Source organism: Nelumbo nucifera, chromosome 1 (assembly GCF_055504915.1).
Source record: "Nelumbo nucifera cultivar China Antique chromosome 1, China Antique-T2T, whole genome shotgun sequence".
NCBI lineage: Eukaryota > Viridiplantae > Streptophyta > Magnoliopsida > Proteales > Nelumbonaceae > Nelumbo > Nelumbo nucifera.
In genome coordinates, this window is record NC_142649.1 from 77,989,712 (window position 1) to 78,006,350 (window position 16,639).

The 16,639-nt window shown below is 39.4% G+C and overlaps 2 protein-coding genes across 2 annotated transcripts; one reads left to right on the top strand and one right to left on the bottom strand.

Annotated features, from left to right (window-relative positions):
- Window positions 1-256: 256 nt before the first annotated feature.
- LOC104605695 (protein AUXIN SIGNALING F-BOX 3-like) lies at window positions 257-7,205 on the bottom strand. The gene is made up of 4 exons (XM_010270553.3): window positions 6,090-7,205; window positions 4,027-4,519; window positions 2,244-3,020; window positions 257-1,482 (listed from the first exon to the last, which is right to left on the bottom strand). Exons 1-3 carry the CDS (start codon window positions 6,590-6,592, stop codon window positions 2,262-2,264), a joined length of 1,755 nt encoding a protein of 584 aa, XP_010268855.1. The 5' UTR covers window positions 6,593-7,205; the 3' UTR covers window positions 257-1,482; window positions 2,244-2,261.
- On the top strand, window positions 785-1,321 carry LOC104605694 (dynein light chain 1, cytoplasmic-like). Its single transcript, XM_010270550.3, has 2 exons — window positions 785-922; window positions 996-1,321. The coding sequence occupies exons 1-2, from the start codon at window positions 785-787 to the stop codon at window positions 1,185-1,187; spliced, it is 330 nt and encodes a 109-aa protein (XP_010268852.1). The 3' UTR covers window positions 1,188-1,321.
- Window positions 7,206-16,639: the final 9,434 nt, after the last annotated feature.

Sequence of the window (16,639 nt, forward strand, 5' to 3'; positions counted from 1 at the left end):
TGTATTATTTTTATATTTAGATAATTTTATTTTCTGTATTTATTTGTATTTTTTCTGTATTTTATTTAATTTTATGTTATTTTTTATTATTTATAAATATATATTTTATTTTTAATTTATTTATGATGTCACGGGTCAAACTGTTCGACCCGGACAGTTGAACCGCTTAACCGGAAACCGATCCCCTGACCGGTTCTGTTTCCGGTTCGTTTTTAGAAACCTTGAAACCGACTAAGCATATGTCCAAAGCTTTTATGTAACAAAAACTACCAAATGAAATACACATGTCAAACAAGTAGATTCATGAGAAAAGAGAAAAAATCCAATGTGAAGAACCTGGACAAGATATACGTTAACTAGCGTTATCCGCCTCACAAAGCGGCCACCGGAACACACGTGGCACTAATCTGTTGATATAACCACAAATGGTAAACCACGCGTCCGATACAAAGCCGACATAACCCCATGGGAATCTTCGTCTTATTTTGCAACTCGCCTAATCCTGAACCACTCCATGGTTAGTACCGACAGGTGCTTGCCACCAAGCATTATTGACTAGAGAGTGGGTGGGGACTGCTATTGCCACACGGAATGATTCCGCATCTTCGTCAGCAAATGGATCCAAGATCCAAACTTAAGTGGCTGACCCACATGCTTCAATCCCCTTCATAACTTCATTCCCCCCCAGCGCAATATATAAATTCTTATTATCACCTCACCACCTCACCACTACAATCTCTGGATCAAGAAAGACTTGGATATATTGGATTTTCTATCTCTAACCATGTTAGAAGGCAAAGCAGTGATTAGCGATACAGACATGCTGCAAACCATGCAGCAGGATGCAATTAGACTTGCTGCAAAGGCTCTCGACATCTTCGACGTCATCGATACCACTGAGATAGCCTGCTGCGTCAAAAAGGTATGATGATGTAAACAGAATAAAATACGTTCATTGTAATTGTTGAATGATGTGTGCCTACTGCCTGGTGCAGGAATTTGACCGGTTATATGGATTCGGTTGGCAATGCATCGTGGGAACAGATTTTGGTTCGTTCGTCACCCATTTCCACGGCTGCTTCATCTACTTCTGTATTGGCAGCCTTGCGTTCTTGCTCTTTAAAGGTGCAGCGGGTCCAGAGTTGGAGGCCAGTCGATTTGCATCACTGGACGCAGTGAAGGCGTGAGAACCTGCAGACTGCAGTTTCTCTCCTCTTTTTCTTTTATTTTCTTCTTCATGGGGGTTTGCCTTTGCCATGTAAATAATAAAGAAGATCGCATCCTTACTTCCTCAATACAACACCGTTTTCAGGCACGAACTCGGAACTTCCCCCTCTTCTTCTTCTTCTTCTTCTTCTTCTTCTTCTTTCTTGTCTCTGTTCTGTTAGAAAGTATACAGACAAATTTGACGTTCTGCAATCTCACTTTGTCCTCTCCCCTCGAATGGCGGTCTTGTTACCTAGATTGACCATTTGCGATACCCTGCAGGCCCAATAAATGAGAGAAATTTGTTATTTTCAATAGACCAGGAGATATCTATCAACTGTATCCAATCATCCAATGGCCATCCAAACTTCATTTCTAAATAAATGGTAGTATATAACAAACACCTTGACCACACAAACATACAGAAAAGCTCATTAGCACGAATTTGATGCCACACCCAGTGGTCCTCGAAGATGTGCTCTACATTAGCGCAATGGAGTTCGTCTGGCAGTCAAAACAAAGGCACTTTTTGGACGGGGTAATAATTCAAAAATATCATAGGACAGGAGTCCTAGACCTCAAATAAATAAAGAATTACTATTACCAAAAAAAATAAATAAATAAAGAATTCTACAATGCAGGGAAGAAACAGAGCATCCTATGATAGGTCAAACGTGGCTCCTAGTTTGCTGAAGAGACGGGATGCATCCCACAGTCTGGATGAGCAGAACTCAGAAGCCAGCAGCACCACATACATCCACCTCTAATCGAAAGGGTGTGAGATCTACAAATTGTTTGTGAGATTATTTAACGGTTCAACCAACCACAAACACAATCCAGGTATCTTACATGATATAAGATTGTGTTAAGAAAAACTACTCAGCCACTTTAGACGCAAAAGCTCAAAAAAAGACAACAATATTAGCTGCGAAGAGCATCAAGTCATTTTAACACTCGAGTGAATACAGTGACTGAGATAACCATTTAATTATCAACTCGTCCAGCCTTACAGCGATTCAGAGAGAGAGAGAGAGTACCTAGGTTCTACTTGATTCTCAAAGGGTGAGAACGAAAGGCGGGGCATCCCTTCTTGGCCCAGCAACTGAGCGATAGACATAAACCTTGTCAGCATGGTTCTCATCACTCCCATCCTCCTTGATCACCTCCACGTTCAGTCTAGGCATCTCCCTCGCCAGCTGCCTACAACCATTCATCGTCACATGGCACGCTGACATCCAAAGTGACCTCATCGACTCGTACCTCTCCAGGCCTGTTAGAAGTGCTGCATTCCCAAATGGGCAATCCCTAATCTCAAGCTTCCTTAGTTTTGGGCATCCTCCCAGTACATATTGCATACCACGGTCACTGCTGCCTGCAAATGCCACTGACAGGGTCTCCAGATTCTTTGCATACTTCCCAATATACTCAAATGTTAAGTCAGTCAGCAGTCCCGAAACTGCAAGTCTCTGGAGTTTGGGGCATGTTTTCACCACCGCACCGAATGCCTCATCCACGGGCTCTTTCGTCAGGTAATCAGGCTCCCATGGATTCATGATGCAAAGACGGAAGTGGGTAAAATCAGGGCAGTTCTTCACGACCGTAGCCACTGCTGCATTGGTCATTCGCCTACAAAAATAGAGGACATAATGAAGCTTGGGGCAACCTCGAGAAACAGCTACAAAGCCCAATTCTGTCACTCCACCAAGGATGGCATCCAGTTCGAAGGGTTCTGCAGGGTAGACACGGAGCTCCTCAAGCAAGGGACAACTGAATCCTACGGCCTCAAGTCCTTTGTCTTCTACAGTATCCATCACCTATATGAAAAAGAATAAGGGATTTATAACTACACAGCTATTGCTACTCATCCAAAATATTACCATTTACCAGTTATTACTAAAAGAATAATGCAAGGCACTCTTTTGATGAATCTCCTGCTACTGTCATGGGAGCATTCAAAACTCAATAGAATCCCAAAGAAAACCACGATGTATTTCTACATTCTCCCCATGATTACCTTATCGCTTCTTTGATTCTTTAACGTAATATGGCTCTAAAGGATAACACAAATAAGGAAACCAGAAAATCCTATTCTAATCTAAGGTTCTAAAGAATCTGATCAGGAAGAAGCTCTGATAGAAGCTGAGATAGCAATCTCGGTAAAGAGTTTCTGAGCAATCAGTACTAATAATTTTTTACCAAAAAACGTCAAAAAATTCAACTGTGCAGAGGCTATTTTTTCCCATGCAGCTTGACAAATAACTCTGTTGAAAGCTGTTTCGAATTAATACTGTGGTTCACAGTGAAAATCAATTCTTCCCACTAAAATACGAGTTCATGGAACAGAATAATTGTTTGGAGTTTTTTATCTTCTATTCACATTTTTGAACCTTTCAGCGTTAACATCACTTTCTAGTTAGTCCTGCCTAATTGAAAGCTCATCGTGATGTAACCCTGAGGCAAAATCTTTAAACCCCGAAAGCAGTCTCCAACATGCATAGATATACCAATGTTTTAAAAAAGACCCCGAAGCCACAAAATGGAACAACTTTTCCCACCGGGTGGTGGTTCAGCAGTTCAAATGTCCAGGGCAAACAGATCAACCCATGATATCATAAATCAGATCATAAAGATATTAAATCAGATAAAAGGTCTGAGACTCTTTGAAGTTTTGAAAATGTGTGTATTGGTGTATCCAAGCATATACACCAACACCAATATGATATGGGCATATCATATCAATGCATTAACCCGGGGGAGGGGGGCTGAAAGTTGTAACAATTTAAGAGATGTAAACAAAGATATAGATCAAAATCTTTTTACCCAAAGGCGCCGAATAAGTGGACAATTAGGCAGGAGCTTAGCCAATTCAGCACCTTGTAATGCAGCATCACTTAGATTCAAGAAAGTCAGATTAGTACAGGCAGGACATATCAAGTGGAGGTTCAGGGAAGTTGCTTCAGATAAACCAGAGAGAGTGTGCAAGGTCTTGCAGTTGCTAAATGCATTTTCCAGATCTGAATACTGCTCAAGTGTGAGTTCTTGCGAGAAGGAGCCTGTCCCTAGCTCTGTCAATTGAGGAGATTGCACAAGCAACCTCTGTAACTGCTCCAAGGTCACATTCTTGTTTACTTTCAAAACCTTGAGTGACTTGCATCTGACAACTAGTCTTTCCAGAGCATCAAAATTGACTTTGCTATTCAGGCTTGCAAAATTCAGTACTTCTAATGATGTGAAGTTATCAGGAAAACAACTTAACCAGCTCCCACCAGCATCATCAATTCCGTTCTCCGATATGTCCAGCTCAGTCAAGTTCCTATAACAAAATTGCAAATCAAAAGCAAAATGAATCATTGGCTGCTACAGAGCTAAAAATAACAAACTAATGGGCAGCGGTACGAATAAATTGATATATGTCTTCATGGTTATCATAGAACTAGTTGACTTCAGGTGCATAAACAAATTCTTGTAATCAATTTAGAAATCAAAAGGTAATAACAAGTAATCAATAAAATATCTAACAATTTCTTGATTATCTTCCTATACATTTTCGTTTCCTTCATTAATCACAAGACTCAACTCTTTTATCGTGTATAAGAGGATCCTCCAAGTTACCAGTTCGAGAGACAAATAAATGTGAACTACTTTTCAGGTAAACAACCCATGGTCTGTCAATTACATTAGCGCAAATGGCCCAAAAGAAATGTTATGACATTCAAATGAAGTATCAAAATTAAAATTACAACAAGAACTTTATCAGCTAGGACACACTGAACAAAGGAACTGCCCCCCCCCCCATGTGTATATAACTGGACGTGTATGAGGCCGAATGACTGATAAATTGCTGCAGTCTCATGAATTGACATATTATATTCCCTCTACAAGGAAGCAGGATGTTTAGGTATGCATATTACCGCAAATACATGCACTGAACCCAATAAGAAAGCATATATGGTTCTCTCTAGAGGTAGGACAATAAAAGGAGAATAAGAAAGCTCCCAGTAAATCACATAAAACCATGAGTAGGGTGCCAATATGCAGAAAATTTAATTGAAAGCTGGGTCTACAAGGTCAGCTCAACATTCAGGAAGGATGTCAATATGCAGTAAATTTAAGAAGCTTAATAATATCATAAGATCATAGCATTTAATGTGGATCTTTAACATCCCCCTCCCCCACCCCCAAAAAAAAAGACATTTCAGAGGGCCTCTGAGAAAGGATCCAGAACCCATCTACAAGAGAGATGAAAATAGAGAACCTGGAAGATATCAATATCAATTTGTGTGAAGTTCAAAGGTCGCCTGATTACGTTCTCTATAGACCATGCCTGTTGATCATATTCCGTAATTCCAGATTACCCTATTCTTGTTATGAATCCAAGTCACCTGACTAGTAAAGCCAATATTTTGCAAGCTGTCATGCATTTAATATATCCAGAAAAGGACAAGTTCAACCCACTAATAGCTAAAGAAAAGGCCGTAAAGAGCCCTTAACACTAATTTCATTTAGCTAAGGAAGAATTAATTAAGGGTTTAAATCTAGACATTCTTATTGCAGTTCTTAATGAGGGAAGCTTCTGAAGTGATCAACCCTTTTACGTTAATAATAGAGTTAATGAGTATTTCTTAACCAGTGAAAATGGAGACATTTGTGCTGAAGATAATGTCAAGGATAAATCATTCAATACATGTCTTTATTAAATCATTCAAGAGGATTAAATCACGTTCAGGATCTGGATAGAAATCGAATTTCGCCTAACGAATCTATGTTCTGACACTTCCAACTCAAGTTCTTTTTTCGTCGAGAGGGATAGCTGGTCCAAGGTATATATTCAACAACTCACTAAGTAACTTTTGCACTGCAGACTAACAAGGGAGAGAACTTACTTGCAATGTGTTGCAATGACTTTAAAGCCATCGGTGCTGAATCCATCACAACTAACAAGGGAGAGAGCTTTGAAATTTGGAAATGACTTTGCGAGGAATTCCAAACTCTCATCAGTGACCGTCATTCTCTTGAGTCGCAGCTCCTCAAGAAAAGGATAAGCTGAGGCGAAGACCACTAACCAAGCATGGATATCAGCTCCCCAATTTGGTGGAACGAGGTTGAAATCTGAGAACCGAGGCTTCCCTTTAAGGGTAACGCTCCGGATATTGGGAAACCTCCGAACAAGGATTTCAGGAGAAACAGAGTAGCAGTTCCCTATGAACACATGTGTGCGACTCCATCTCTCCGCAGTGTACCAGTCCTTGCAAACCAGAGAAACAGAGCTCCTGTCCTTGTGAGACTTTACAAAACCAAGAACACATTCCAAAATCTCATCGGGGAATGGTAAAACCTGCCTCTTCTTCTCCTCCTCCGGCGAATCCTTTCTCCTCTTAGAATCCATGTCTACTCCAACCTTGATATCTAAAGCCTAAAACGCCACTCTATGACATACATATACACAGGAAATCCTTAAGAGTCTAAAATAAAGATCACTTTTTTACCCCTACTTGAAGGCTAATGATAACCAAATGCTGGATTATTAAAAACTAGCAGAGTTTCGTCATTGAAACTGCAAGTCCATGGTAAATCAAGAAAAACAAGAAAAAAAAAGATTTTCCTCGGAACAAAGAGGAAACTAAAAACTTGAGAAGATTTACGGAAACCCGTCATTTGAATAAACTCCAGCGTCTAAAGTTTAAATTAAATGAAAAATAAATTGCCTACTGTTGAAAAATCTAGAAGTAATACAATACCAATTAGCCAAGGAAAAAGCCCCTCAACCCAGAAAACAAATAGACTGAATACGGAACAAGCAGAGAAATTTGCAATTTAAATTCCACCCAGAAGACTTCAAAAAGGAGGAAAAAATTTGAACTAAGAAAATTTCAACCTCAAAATTCAATCCTCCACTTAAGCAGAGGGGAAAATAAAAAGAATCTCAAAACCCTACAAGCGAAAATAAAGATCCGCCATGGAGGTCGCTCTCAAGTCCCCCGACCCCCTCCCCCCACCCACAACACACAAACACGACCTAAAAGAGACACCTCAGGTAAAAGAGGGAGGGTGAAAGAGAGAGATCACAGAACACGGTCGAATGCTTACGCTGTGTTTGGTTGCAATGTAAATAAATTTTCACTAATGCAAAATTATGACGGTGCAAATGATTTGAGTGTAAATTTTAATTTATTTTTATTTTAAATTTTAGCTTATTTTATTTAATTGCAATATAAATAAAATAAATTAAAACATGAAACAGAATAAAGTAAAATTCAAAATAAAATTAAATAAAGAATTACATTTTTTACATTTACACTTTCATACATTTATACTGATGCAAATAAATTTACACTCTAACCAAACACAGCCTTCATATCTAATAGAGTATCAAGCATCAACCATTCAACCATTATCGAATGGAAGTATGTGACACTACCGATGAGCTGGTGAGAAGGCCACCCATTGCGTATTATAGCAAAAGCGGAAAAGAAAAAGACTTTATTACTAACAAACATGATCGGAAAGAAGAAAAAATGCAGCTCACTTGCCTAGCCTACGCCGTGTTGCCTTATGCGCACATCCATCCTTTTGTACTGCCACGTAGGCGTATTTAATACGTGGGACTGGAATTCATATCTGCGCCCGAGTACCCCACAGCACATACCAACCGTGTATTAGGAGCATATGTGAACAGGTGTAAATCTGACTGTGTGTGCGGCGCGTGGAAAGTGTGGGCCGTGCCATGCTAGCCTACGGGCTGAGTCAGGCTGGACCATGGGCCAAGTTGGGTCATGTTTCTTTCTCTTAGGATACTTTAGGGGTCAGCCTGACATAACCCGTAGCATGGGCCTGTGTTGTGTCATAGTTCAAGTCTTAGGCTAGGTTGGGTCGCAAACCGGACCAAGTCATATTTTTTAAAAATTAAAAAAATATATATAATGCAAATTTTGACATAAATTAAAAAAAATTTAAAAATTTATTTTATATGAATTTTGATGTACACAATTATTTATATATGCAATAATAAAGTCACATAATATAATAAAATTATATATATTAATATATATTATATAATTATTATATAATATAATATATATACACATTATATATTATATAATATATATGGGTCGTATTGGGTCGTGTTACATGCGGGCTATGGACAACACAACCTGCTCGGTCATGTCACACCGTATCGGCCCATGAACTTGAAACCCAAAGCCTAACTTGGCCCATATGATCGTGTCATGCCCAACACGGTCCATAGTACACCATACCCTAACACAACCTGATTTACACTTCTATGTGAACTCGTGGGACTATGGAAGGACTCCGAGATCTCTTGCCCACAAAAATTCTACCTACAAAATACTATCTTTGTGCATTGTAAACATCTACATCCCATTCATAATAACATTTAAGAGGACGATATATTCTCCATGTGTAGTTGGGATCTCATATGGGTTAATGTGGAAAGAAATAAAATCATTGTGGGTTGGAGATCCAAATTTGCAAGGAGTGCCTCTTCCAGAATGCGTATTACTCATTGAGAAGGAACCTACAAAATGTGTCCCATAAGTGTCCCATATCGAGTTTAGATCTATGCCCGACAACGTCATAGAGCAAATATCCGCTATGTATTGAAAACATCTCCCATGATAGTATTAAAAATGATGATGTCATTTTTGAGAGATGTTCCTAAATATACAATGAGAATATGCTGTGGGATGTTATAGGGCGTAGATCTTAATTCCTCGTGGCCCATCTCAGTCATGTATCGAAGACACTCCCATAGTAAATGAATTCACATGTCCCGCAGCATTTCTCAACCGTGTTTGAGAACATCTCCCACTGGTAACTCCGGGAGATGTGCATGTAGAGCGCAGATATATTCTCATGGGAAATATGGAAGATGTTGGATGAGATGTACATGGGGGGCGTCAGTCTGAATCCGAGAGACTGGAGTGAGTAAAGCAGTAGAAAAACAAAATCTTCCATTAATTTCGACTTTTCAGGACTTTCGTTCACATCCGCGCCCCACAATAAAGGCAGTTGCCACCTGAGACAGGATCTAGTCTTCACACATAGGCGCCTTACAGGCACATCCATAATAACGGAGGATGTGCTGTGAAGTCGATGTAAGCAATAGATCTGGTGTGAGGAGTAGATCTGGTGCCCAACCACATGGTCGATTGCTAAGCTCCTTGTTTTTAAAGATCACAACACAAGCAGGTAAAATTATATATCATCTCCTTCAACAATCAACACCCTGTATGTCTCCCCTCCAATTAATTAATTCATTTATTGGAATTGAATTGAATCACGAATAAGCCGGCGGCAAAGTACATTTCCGTCATTTGAATTTTGAAACCATAGTCACGTGAGAATCCACGTGCTCTCCTCAAGAGAGGGGAAATAGAACGAGGAAGGGAAGGACCCAGTACTCGCCCCACCAAATTATCCGGAATCTTAACAATTAACATTATTTAATCAATCTCTATCAGAAAACATCATTTAATCAATAATTAAAGAGGCTGATGAACCGTCCACATGGGTTTTTGTTAATAACAGCTGGCAGTTGATACTCCGGAATCCGTTCTATCAGGACACGCGTTTCGTTTAGGGATTTTTAGATTGCACTCCACCTCAGCCTTCTTTTATTTAAATTATTTTATTTTATATTTTGGTAGAATTTAAATTATTTTATAAATTATAAAAACCTCCCTTTACTTTTTTTCTTTTTTTTTTTACAATTATATGAACTTGGGCCGATCAAAAGTATCAATATCGCAATACGACACATTAGATATGGGATCGTATCCATGTTCATGTTTATGGGCACATGATATGCTACAACTCTTTGTGTATCTTGTCACTCATGCATATAACTACGATTAGATATATAAATTGGGTTGTGCTAGGTTGGTTTGGCACATCTCACTGCCCGAGTCAGTGCAAGTTAAGTCGTGTTATCACGGGGATAATTTTATAGCGGAAGAAACCCGTGCGGTGTCCAGGCCAAGGCAGGCCAAGACAAGCCTGATGTATGCTTAGGGTTAGGAGTTGCCCGATGAGATGGCTCCACTAAGGTCAGCAGCACTGGATCATGACTTCAAGTCGCATGGTCGGGGCTCTCGGCTGGCTCTGGCAGGTCCATGGGAGGTGCCACTTACGTACTAAAGGGGGAAGGCCATGAGGTGAGGCGACTTGGTGCCGATGTGAAGGGTCTTCTGTATGCCGATGATGTAGGGTCGGAACACACCCGTACGCTTTGGGCAACAGGATAACTCATTTAGCTTGGGCAAGGGGCTGGCGTGGTGAAGGGTCATACTTGAGCCAGGCCCACATGCCAAGCCTCCCTTGAGTGTCGGTAGCGCAGTGCCGGCCCATGCACTGTCCCCATGAGCATGTGTGCACTCATGAAGAACCCTAGTAGCCATGCTAGCCATTAACCAGGACCGCCCCGCAAGGGATGTTGGTCTAGGAGTGCCAAGGTTAGGCACCCAAGGAGGTTGACCGCCCCTCCTCAAAGAGTACGTTAAGCTTTTGGTGGTCTGCCTGAAGATGACATGAGACTTCCCAATAATCTTATTGGCAAAAATGACGGTGATATCCCTTAACGTAAACCTACCAAGCATAGGCAAGGCTAATATATATATATTTATATATATATCGGTCATGATAGGTTGTGTTGTGCTAGTCCGTGGACCTAAAACCCCAGACCTGGCACGACCCATATGATCATGCCATGCTTGGCACATCCTGTAGCCTATCATGTCGGGCCAGGTTGGGTCGACTCAAAATCGTGTCAAGCTACGAGCGACACGATCCGATTTACACCTCTAAGTACGATAGACCATTGTATTGGTATGTATCACACTATATTGGAGAATACAACTTGATACTTACCAATACGGAGGCATATTAGATTGTAATTTGACAAAATATTTAAACCTTGATTAAAGAATTAATTTTCCCCAAAAATTTAATAAAAACTAAAAATTATAAAATTAATTTTTTTTATTTATCTTAAATGATTTATATACTCTATTTCACATATAAATTATATGTTAAAAACAAAAACATATTTATTATTTGAAAAACAAAAACTTGGGGGTCAGCCTGGCACGACCCACATCCCAGGCCTGTGCGGGCCCGTATCGTGTCGTGTTGTGCAGCGGACCAGACTTATTAAAGAATGCATTTTTTTAATGTATCCAAGCATTTTTATATCTTTTATCTATATTTATGAATTTCCAAAATATATCCGTATGTAAGATATTTGATCCAAAACTCGATACTGATATTTTAATCCTTCTTTAAGGAAACAAAACCCTCCAGACACTTTTGAAAGGCATGTATAAGGGGCTATAAGTCTTTGATTAGGTATGAAGACCTTCGTATACAAATTGTTTGTAGCAGATGCGGACTAGGTTCTAACATGGCGTAAGCCATCGTGAATTGTGATAGAAATGAGAGTCGTTTTAAGAAAAATTCTTCTATTCTTTATCTAACGATTAAAGAGTTAAAAATATAAATTTTTGGTATATTTTCATTTTAAAATATCGCTTTATTATTTTTCAAAACTCAATAATCAATAATCTAATGAAGAAAATCACTGCATCGTTGTATGGTGAAATTCTAGATTATTAATCAAGATTTCTGTTACAAAATCAATGCATCTCCTCGTGGGAACCTACATAGTTTATTAGTATTTCTAGTACTAAGTATCCAGGTCTTGTGACATTATTTTAACAAAACTTTGTCTCTGTTAGACTGCCACCAGATGAAATAAAATAAATCCGGGTCATTCAAGTAATTTATTGGAATTGCTTTTTTATTTTCAAATCATATCCTCTTCCTCTATTGGATTAGGCTAATTAAGTTTAGCCATCAACTTCACACACTTTTATCCAATCAAATAGTATGCTTGTAATGCCAATTTTGCGATTTTTTTGGTCAATAATTTTAAGATTCGATTATAGTTAATTATGTGGTGGGTATAGCTGATCAGACGAACACACCAACTCAATTACATATTGACATTCACATCGCATGGGCTAAAGGGAGAAGAAAAGAAAGTATTCAGTCCACCAACACTCGTGATGTTCAGACAAAAAACACTAGTGATCATATTGGTGGTTTATGACGTCAACGATTGTAAAAATTATCAAAGGTGTTAAAAACCGACCTGTAATGTATATATACACATTAAGAGATAGAGGTGGTTTATGACTACTCCGGATCTTCTGCCTACAAGAATTCTGCTCATGCCTACTTACAATATATTATTCTTTGTGAATTGGAAACATCTTTCTTGTATAATATTATGTAGAGGATGAGATGTCTTTTATGTATGGCTGTGATAAATGTGGGCAGAGTTCTCGTAAGTGGATCTGAACCCATTTATGATGGCCCACGCAAAGTGCTGGCTCGCGGGTTGCTATGGGCTGTGCTGCCCTCCCCGATGAAAAACTTGGGGGTCAGCCTGGCACGACCCACGGCCCAGGCCTGTGCGGGCCCATGTCATGCCGTGTTGTGCCACGGGCCAGACTGGCCCATGGGCCAAGCCTTAGGCTTGGTCGGGCCGTGCATCAGGCCAAAGCTATTTATTTAATAAAAATGACAAAAGAACATAAAATTTTAATTTTATATGAATTTTGTGTATACAATTACTTATATATGTAATAATTAAATAAATTAGTATAATAAAATTAAAAAAAAATATTTATTTTATTAATATATTATATACTATATATTATTATATAATATTATATAATATATATATGGGCCATAGGCGGCACGGCCCGCTTGGTTGTGCCATGTCGTGCCGGCCCATGGACCTAAAACCCCAGGCCTAGCACAGCCTGCGGACCATTGTGCTGGGCTGGTCCAAGTTCGTGTCGGGATGTGTGGGGCCGCAAGAGGTACGACACAATTTACACCTCTATTAAAAGAGAAGTGGGTGATTGTTGGCTAGTTGGGAAAGGAAAGAAAAGTGAAGAGGGATAATTTGGCCCATCTATTGCAAGAAGACACATGGTGAGTCCAAACTGTCTGGCTACACCTTGGCACCATGTGGCATGGGATTAAGACGGCCCAAACCGATCAATCTGGTTTGAATCCTGACATCTAAGAGATTGTTCCTCAATTGGGCGGCGCACACCACCTCGGGAAGAGAAGCAAAGGACCTTGGATGCTGGCGTGATCTCCCCACCCAGGCTGATGAAGACTAAGTAGTGAGTAGGACTTCTGGGGTACCAACCCACCAACCTACCAACCTACGTGGTGGAACGCCCTTATCCGGAATGGCACACCTATTGATTCCAAGCCAGGCAACGGCACGTCGCCTACACAGTACATGTATCTCCGGTTCTTACACGATTCAAAGAGTTCGGATAAGGATCACCGTTGATGTGAGAGAAACGTGCTCTAAAGATAACAGACCGATAAGGTCGAATGTGCTTGGGCATCTTGAACACGGGACATGAAACCTGATGCCTATAAAAGGACTTCATTATTCTGCCAGAAGGTACGCACAATAAGGCAATCTATTCCTTCTTGTATTCTTGAGCTCTCTACTATCAAACACTCACCTCATTAATTTAAACATCGGAGTGCCTAACTTGGGTCTATCCCCCAGTACTCTGATCTTCTGACCTTGCAGTTCAGTGACCAACCTCATCAGCTTGTTCATCCGAGCTGTCCTCTAGCAGGGAGTTTAAGGATTTCGTGTGACATCAAAAGAAAGGGAACAAAGAAACTGAAAGAAAAGAAAGAAAAGAAAGGAAAGAAAGAAAAGAAAAGAAAATAAAGAAAAAAAAAAGGAAGGATGAAAGGTAGAAGAAGGAGGAGAAAGAGGCGGTTCACCAGCGATTATGATGGCAGCGACGATCGTAGATCTAATCTCAAATATCATCTCAGATCTTCCAGATCTCCTCTCTCTCTCTCACACACATCTCAGTGATCTCATTTCAATCTCTTCCCCATCTCTCGATCTCCTATTTGTTAAGCTCCCTTAAAAAATTAAATTACATTTTATTAGAACCGTGAAACCACTGCATCATGTGTTGTTTTTACCCATCATGCGTTGTTTTTACGTATTGTATGGAGTCTATTGTCAATTTGTTTTGGCTCCACGTCCAAACGATCATCAAAAAATTAAACAGTTTTTTTTTTTTTTCTTTTTGAAAAAGATGTTGGCAGTGTGCCAAACAAACCCAAAGCATTCACTTAAACCTGATCAGTATTACAGTCAACATGGAGTATAGAGTCTAAGAAATAAGTTATGAGATTTGTAGAGCATGCTTAGCTACAGAATGTGCAACAGAATTACTTGACTGAATGAACCTAATTGACTAAGCAGTTTGGGATTCTTGAGAAGAGTAGTCTCCAGTTTATAATCAGGCTTTTTATGTGCCAAAAAGAAGAGTAGGTGGACATCTCCAACAGACAAGAAATAACAATCTTAGAATCCCCTTGCAAAATAAAGGAGGAAGCACCAACTTCAAATGCCAAAACCCAAAAGCAGTCCCACAAGAACATCCTGAGCTTCTAATTCAACCATAGATGCTCGCGGTCAATTTTAAGGCTATGTTTGATTTAAAAGAAGAAAAAGTAAGAAAAGAAAGGAAAAGGTAGAGAAACCTATACAAGATTTGTAAAGACTTCCTTACCTTTTCCTTCCTTTCTCTACTTTTTCCTTCAAACCAAAAGGCCTAATCTCTCTCTCTCTCTCTCTCAAATTAAACAGAATGTGCCTCTGGGGTCTCAAATTAAGCTACATCAAAATTAACTTTCAGCATACCAATAGGTGGCTTAATCCAACAAATCGTGGGAAGTGAAGTATTAACAATAACAATGGGAGTTGTGAAAATGTGAGGCCTACTAGAGAGGATAGACTAAAAGATTTCCTCTATTTGAGCTGATGCTGCATAAGCAACTTGCAATGGGCTAGTTAAAACTTAAAAGGCTTGTGCTCCGTAACAACCTTACAACGAGATTTCAAGATGTGGCATAGAATAATGGACCCTTTGACAAAGATAGAAAGATGTATACCAGCATCCAAAGGGTCATGCTTTTAGTAAACCAACTTGCTATGAAGGATGTGCATCAACACTCACAGTGGCCTTGTCGCATAGAGGACAAATAGATTAAGTGGAGGAATTGATAATCTTGGCAAGTTGATTTCCAAGTGATCGAACCAAAGGCTATGACACCTATAGAATATAGATGATGAAGGATCATCAGCCGATCGATAACAATACAATTGATAGGCAGAGGTTGTAGTGAGGGAGCCATGAGAGGTGTATATCCAAACTAGCTAGAGAGATCTAGTCATCCACAAACTCAGTGTTTAGAGGCAATGGAATAGCATGCAGTAATAGCTGGGATTGGGATTAAATCATCACTTATATATTGTCGTAGCTAGACTACGTGATATATATGTTGCATGAGTGAGTATCTGAGTTGATGAATTCAGCCACCTTCATGGTGGGAGAGATCACTAGGTTGGACACCTCTTACATCTAAGTCAATAGTCCAAAAGGATTTGTGAGAATCAATGTATTTAGATTTCAAGACCCGGATCCAAACTTGTGATGCATCTGATAAGAAGCACCAACGAGATCCGAGTCTTTGACGGGGAACCCATCCCCAACGGGGTCGAGTATGGAGGGCTATTTCTTTCCTCGACAGGGATCGAGGACGGGAATGGGCTATGATTTGGAAATTGAGGTAAGGGATGGGGAATGTAATCCCTGCCTCGAACCCACCCTGTTGCCATTCCTAGGTCCCAATAGTGATGGGAGCTTCTCGATCAACTCGACTACGTAGCTCTAATGCCAATCAAAATCTGAAATTAGGCTAGTAATTAGAGAGAAAATATTCATAATGAAAATGGGAATTCAACCCTAACTTTAAAATTTTCTTGTGGTGTCTCGTGCAAATGGATCGGATCATCCGAGATCCGATCCTATTTGGTCAAATTCAGATCGCCTCTTTTCAGATCTTTGGATTGGATAATAGGATCCGATGAGAAATCAGATTGGATTTGGATCACCCCTATCCGATCCGATATATATTATATTTTTATAAATTTGTTATATTATTTTTTTTATAAAAACATGTATATATATGATGAAAATAATTTAAAATATATTTAAATTAATTAAAAATACTTGTATTTTTTGTTTTTACTTTATTTAAATTAATATATTTTATTTTTCTTTTAAAAATTTATTAATTTTAAAGGAAACAAGTAAGATCAAATCAGATTCAAAAATCCGACTTACCAATAGGATTCGAATTCAAATCAAGTCCTATTAGATCCGATCAAATTTTCAGATCTTCGGATCAGATCGAATCCAACATAAACAGTGTCGGAACGGATTTGCATTCCTAATGTCTATGCATGAGTAAATTTCTCACAATTCCACAAACCAAAAGCTTATGG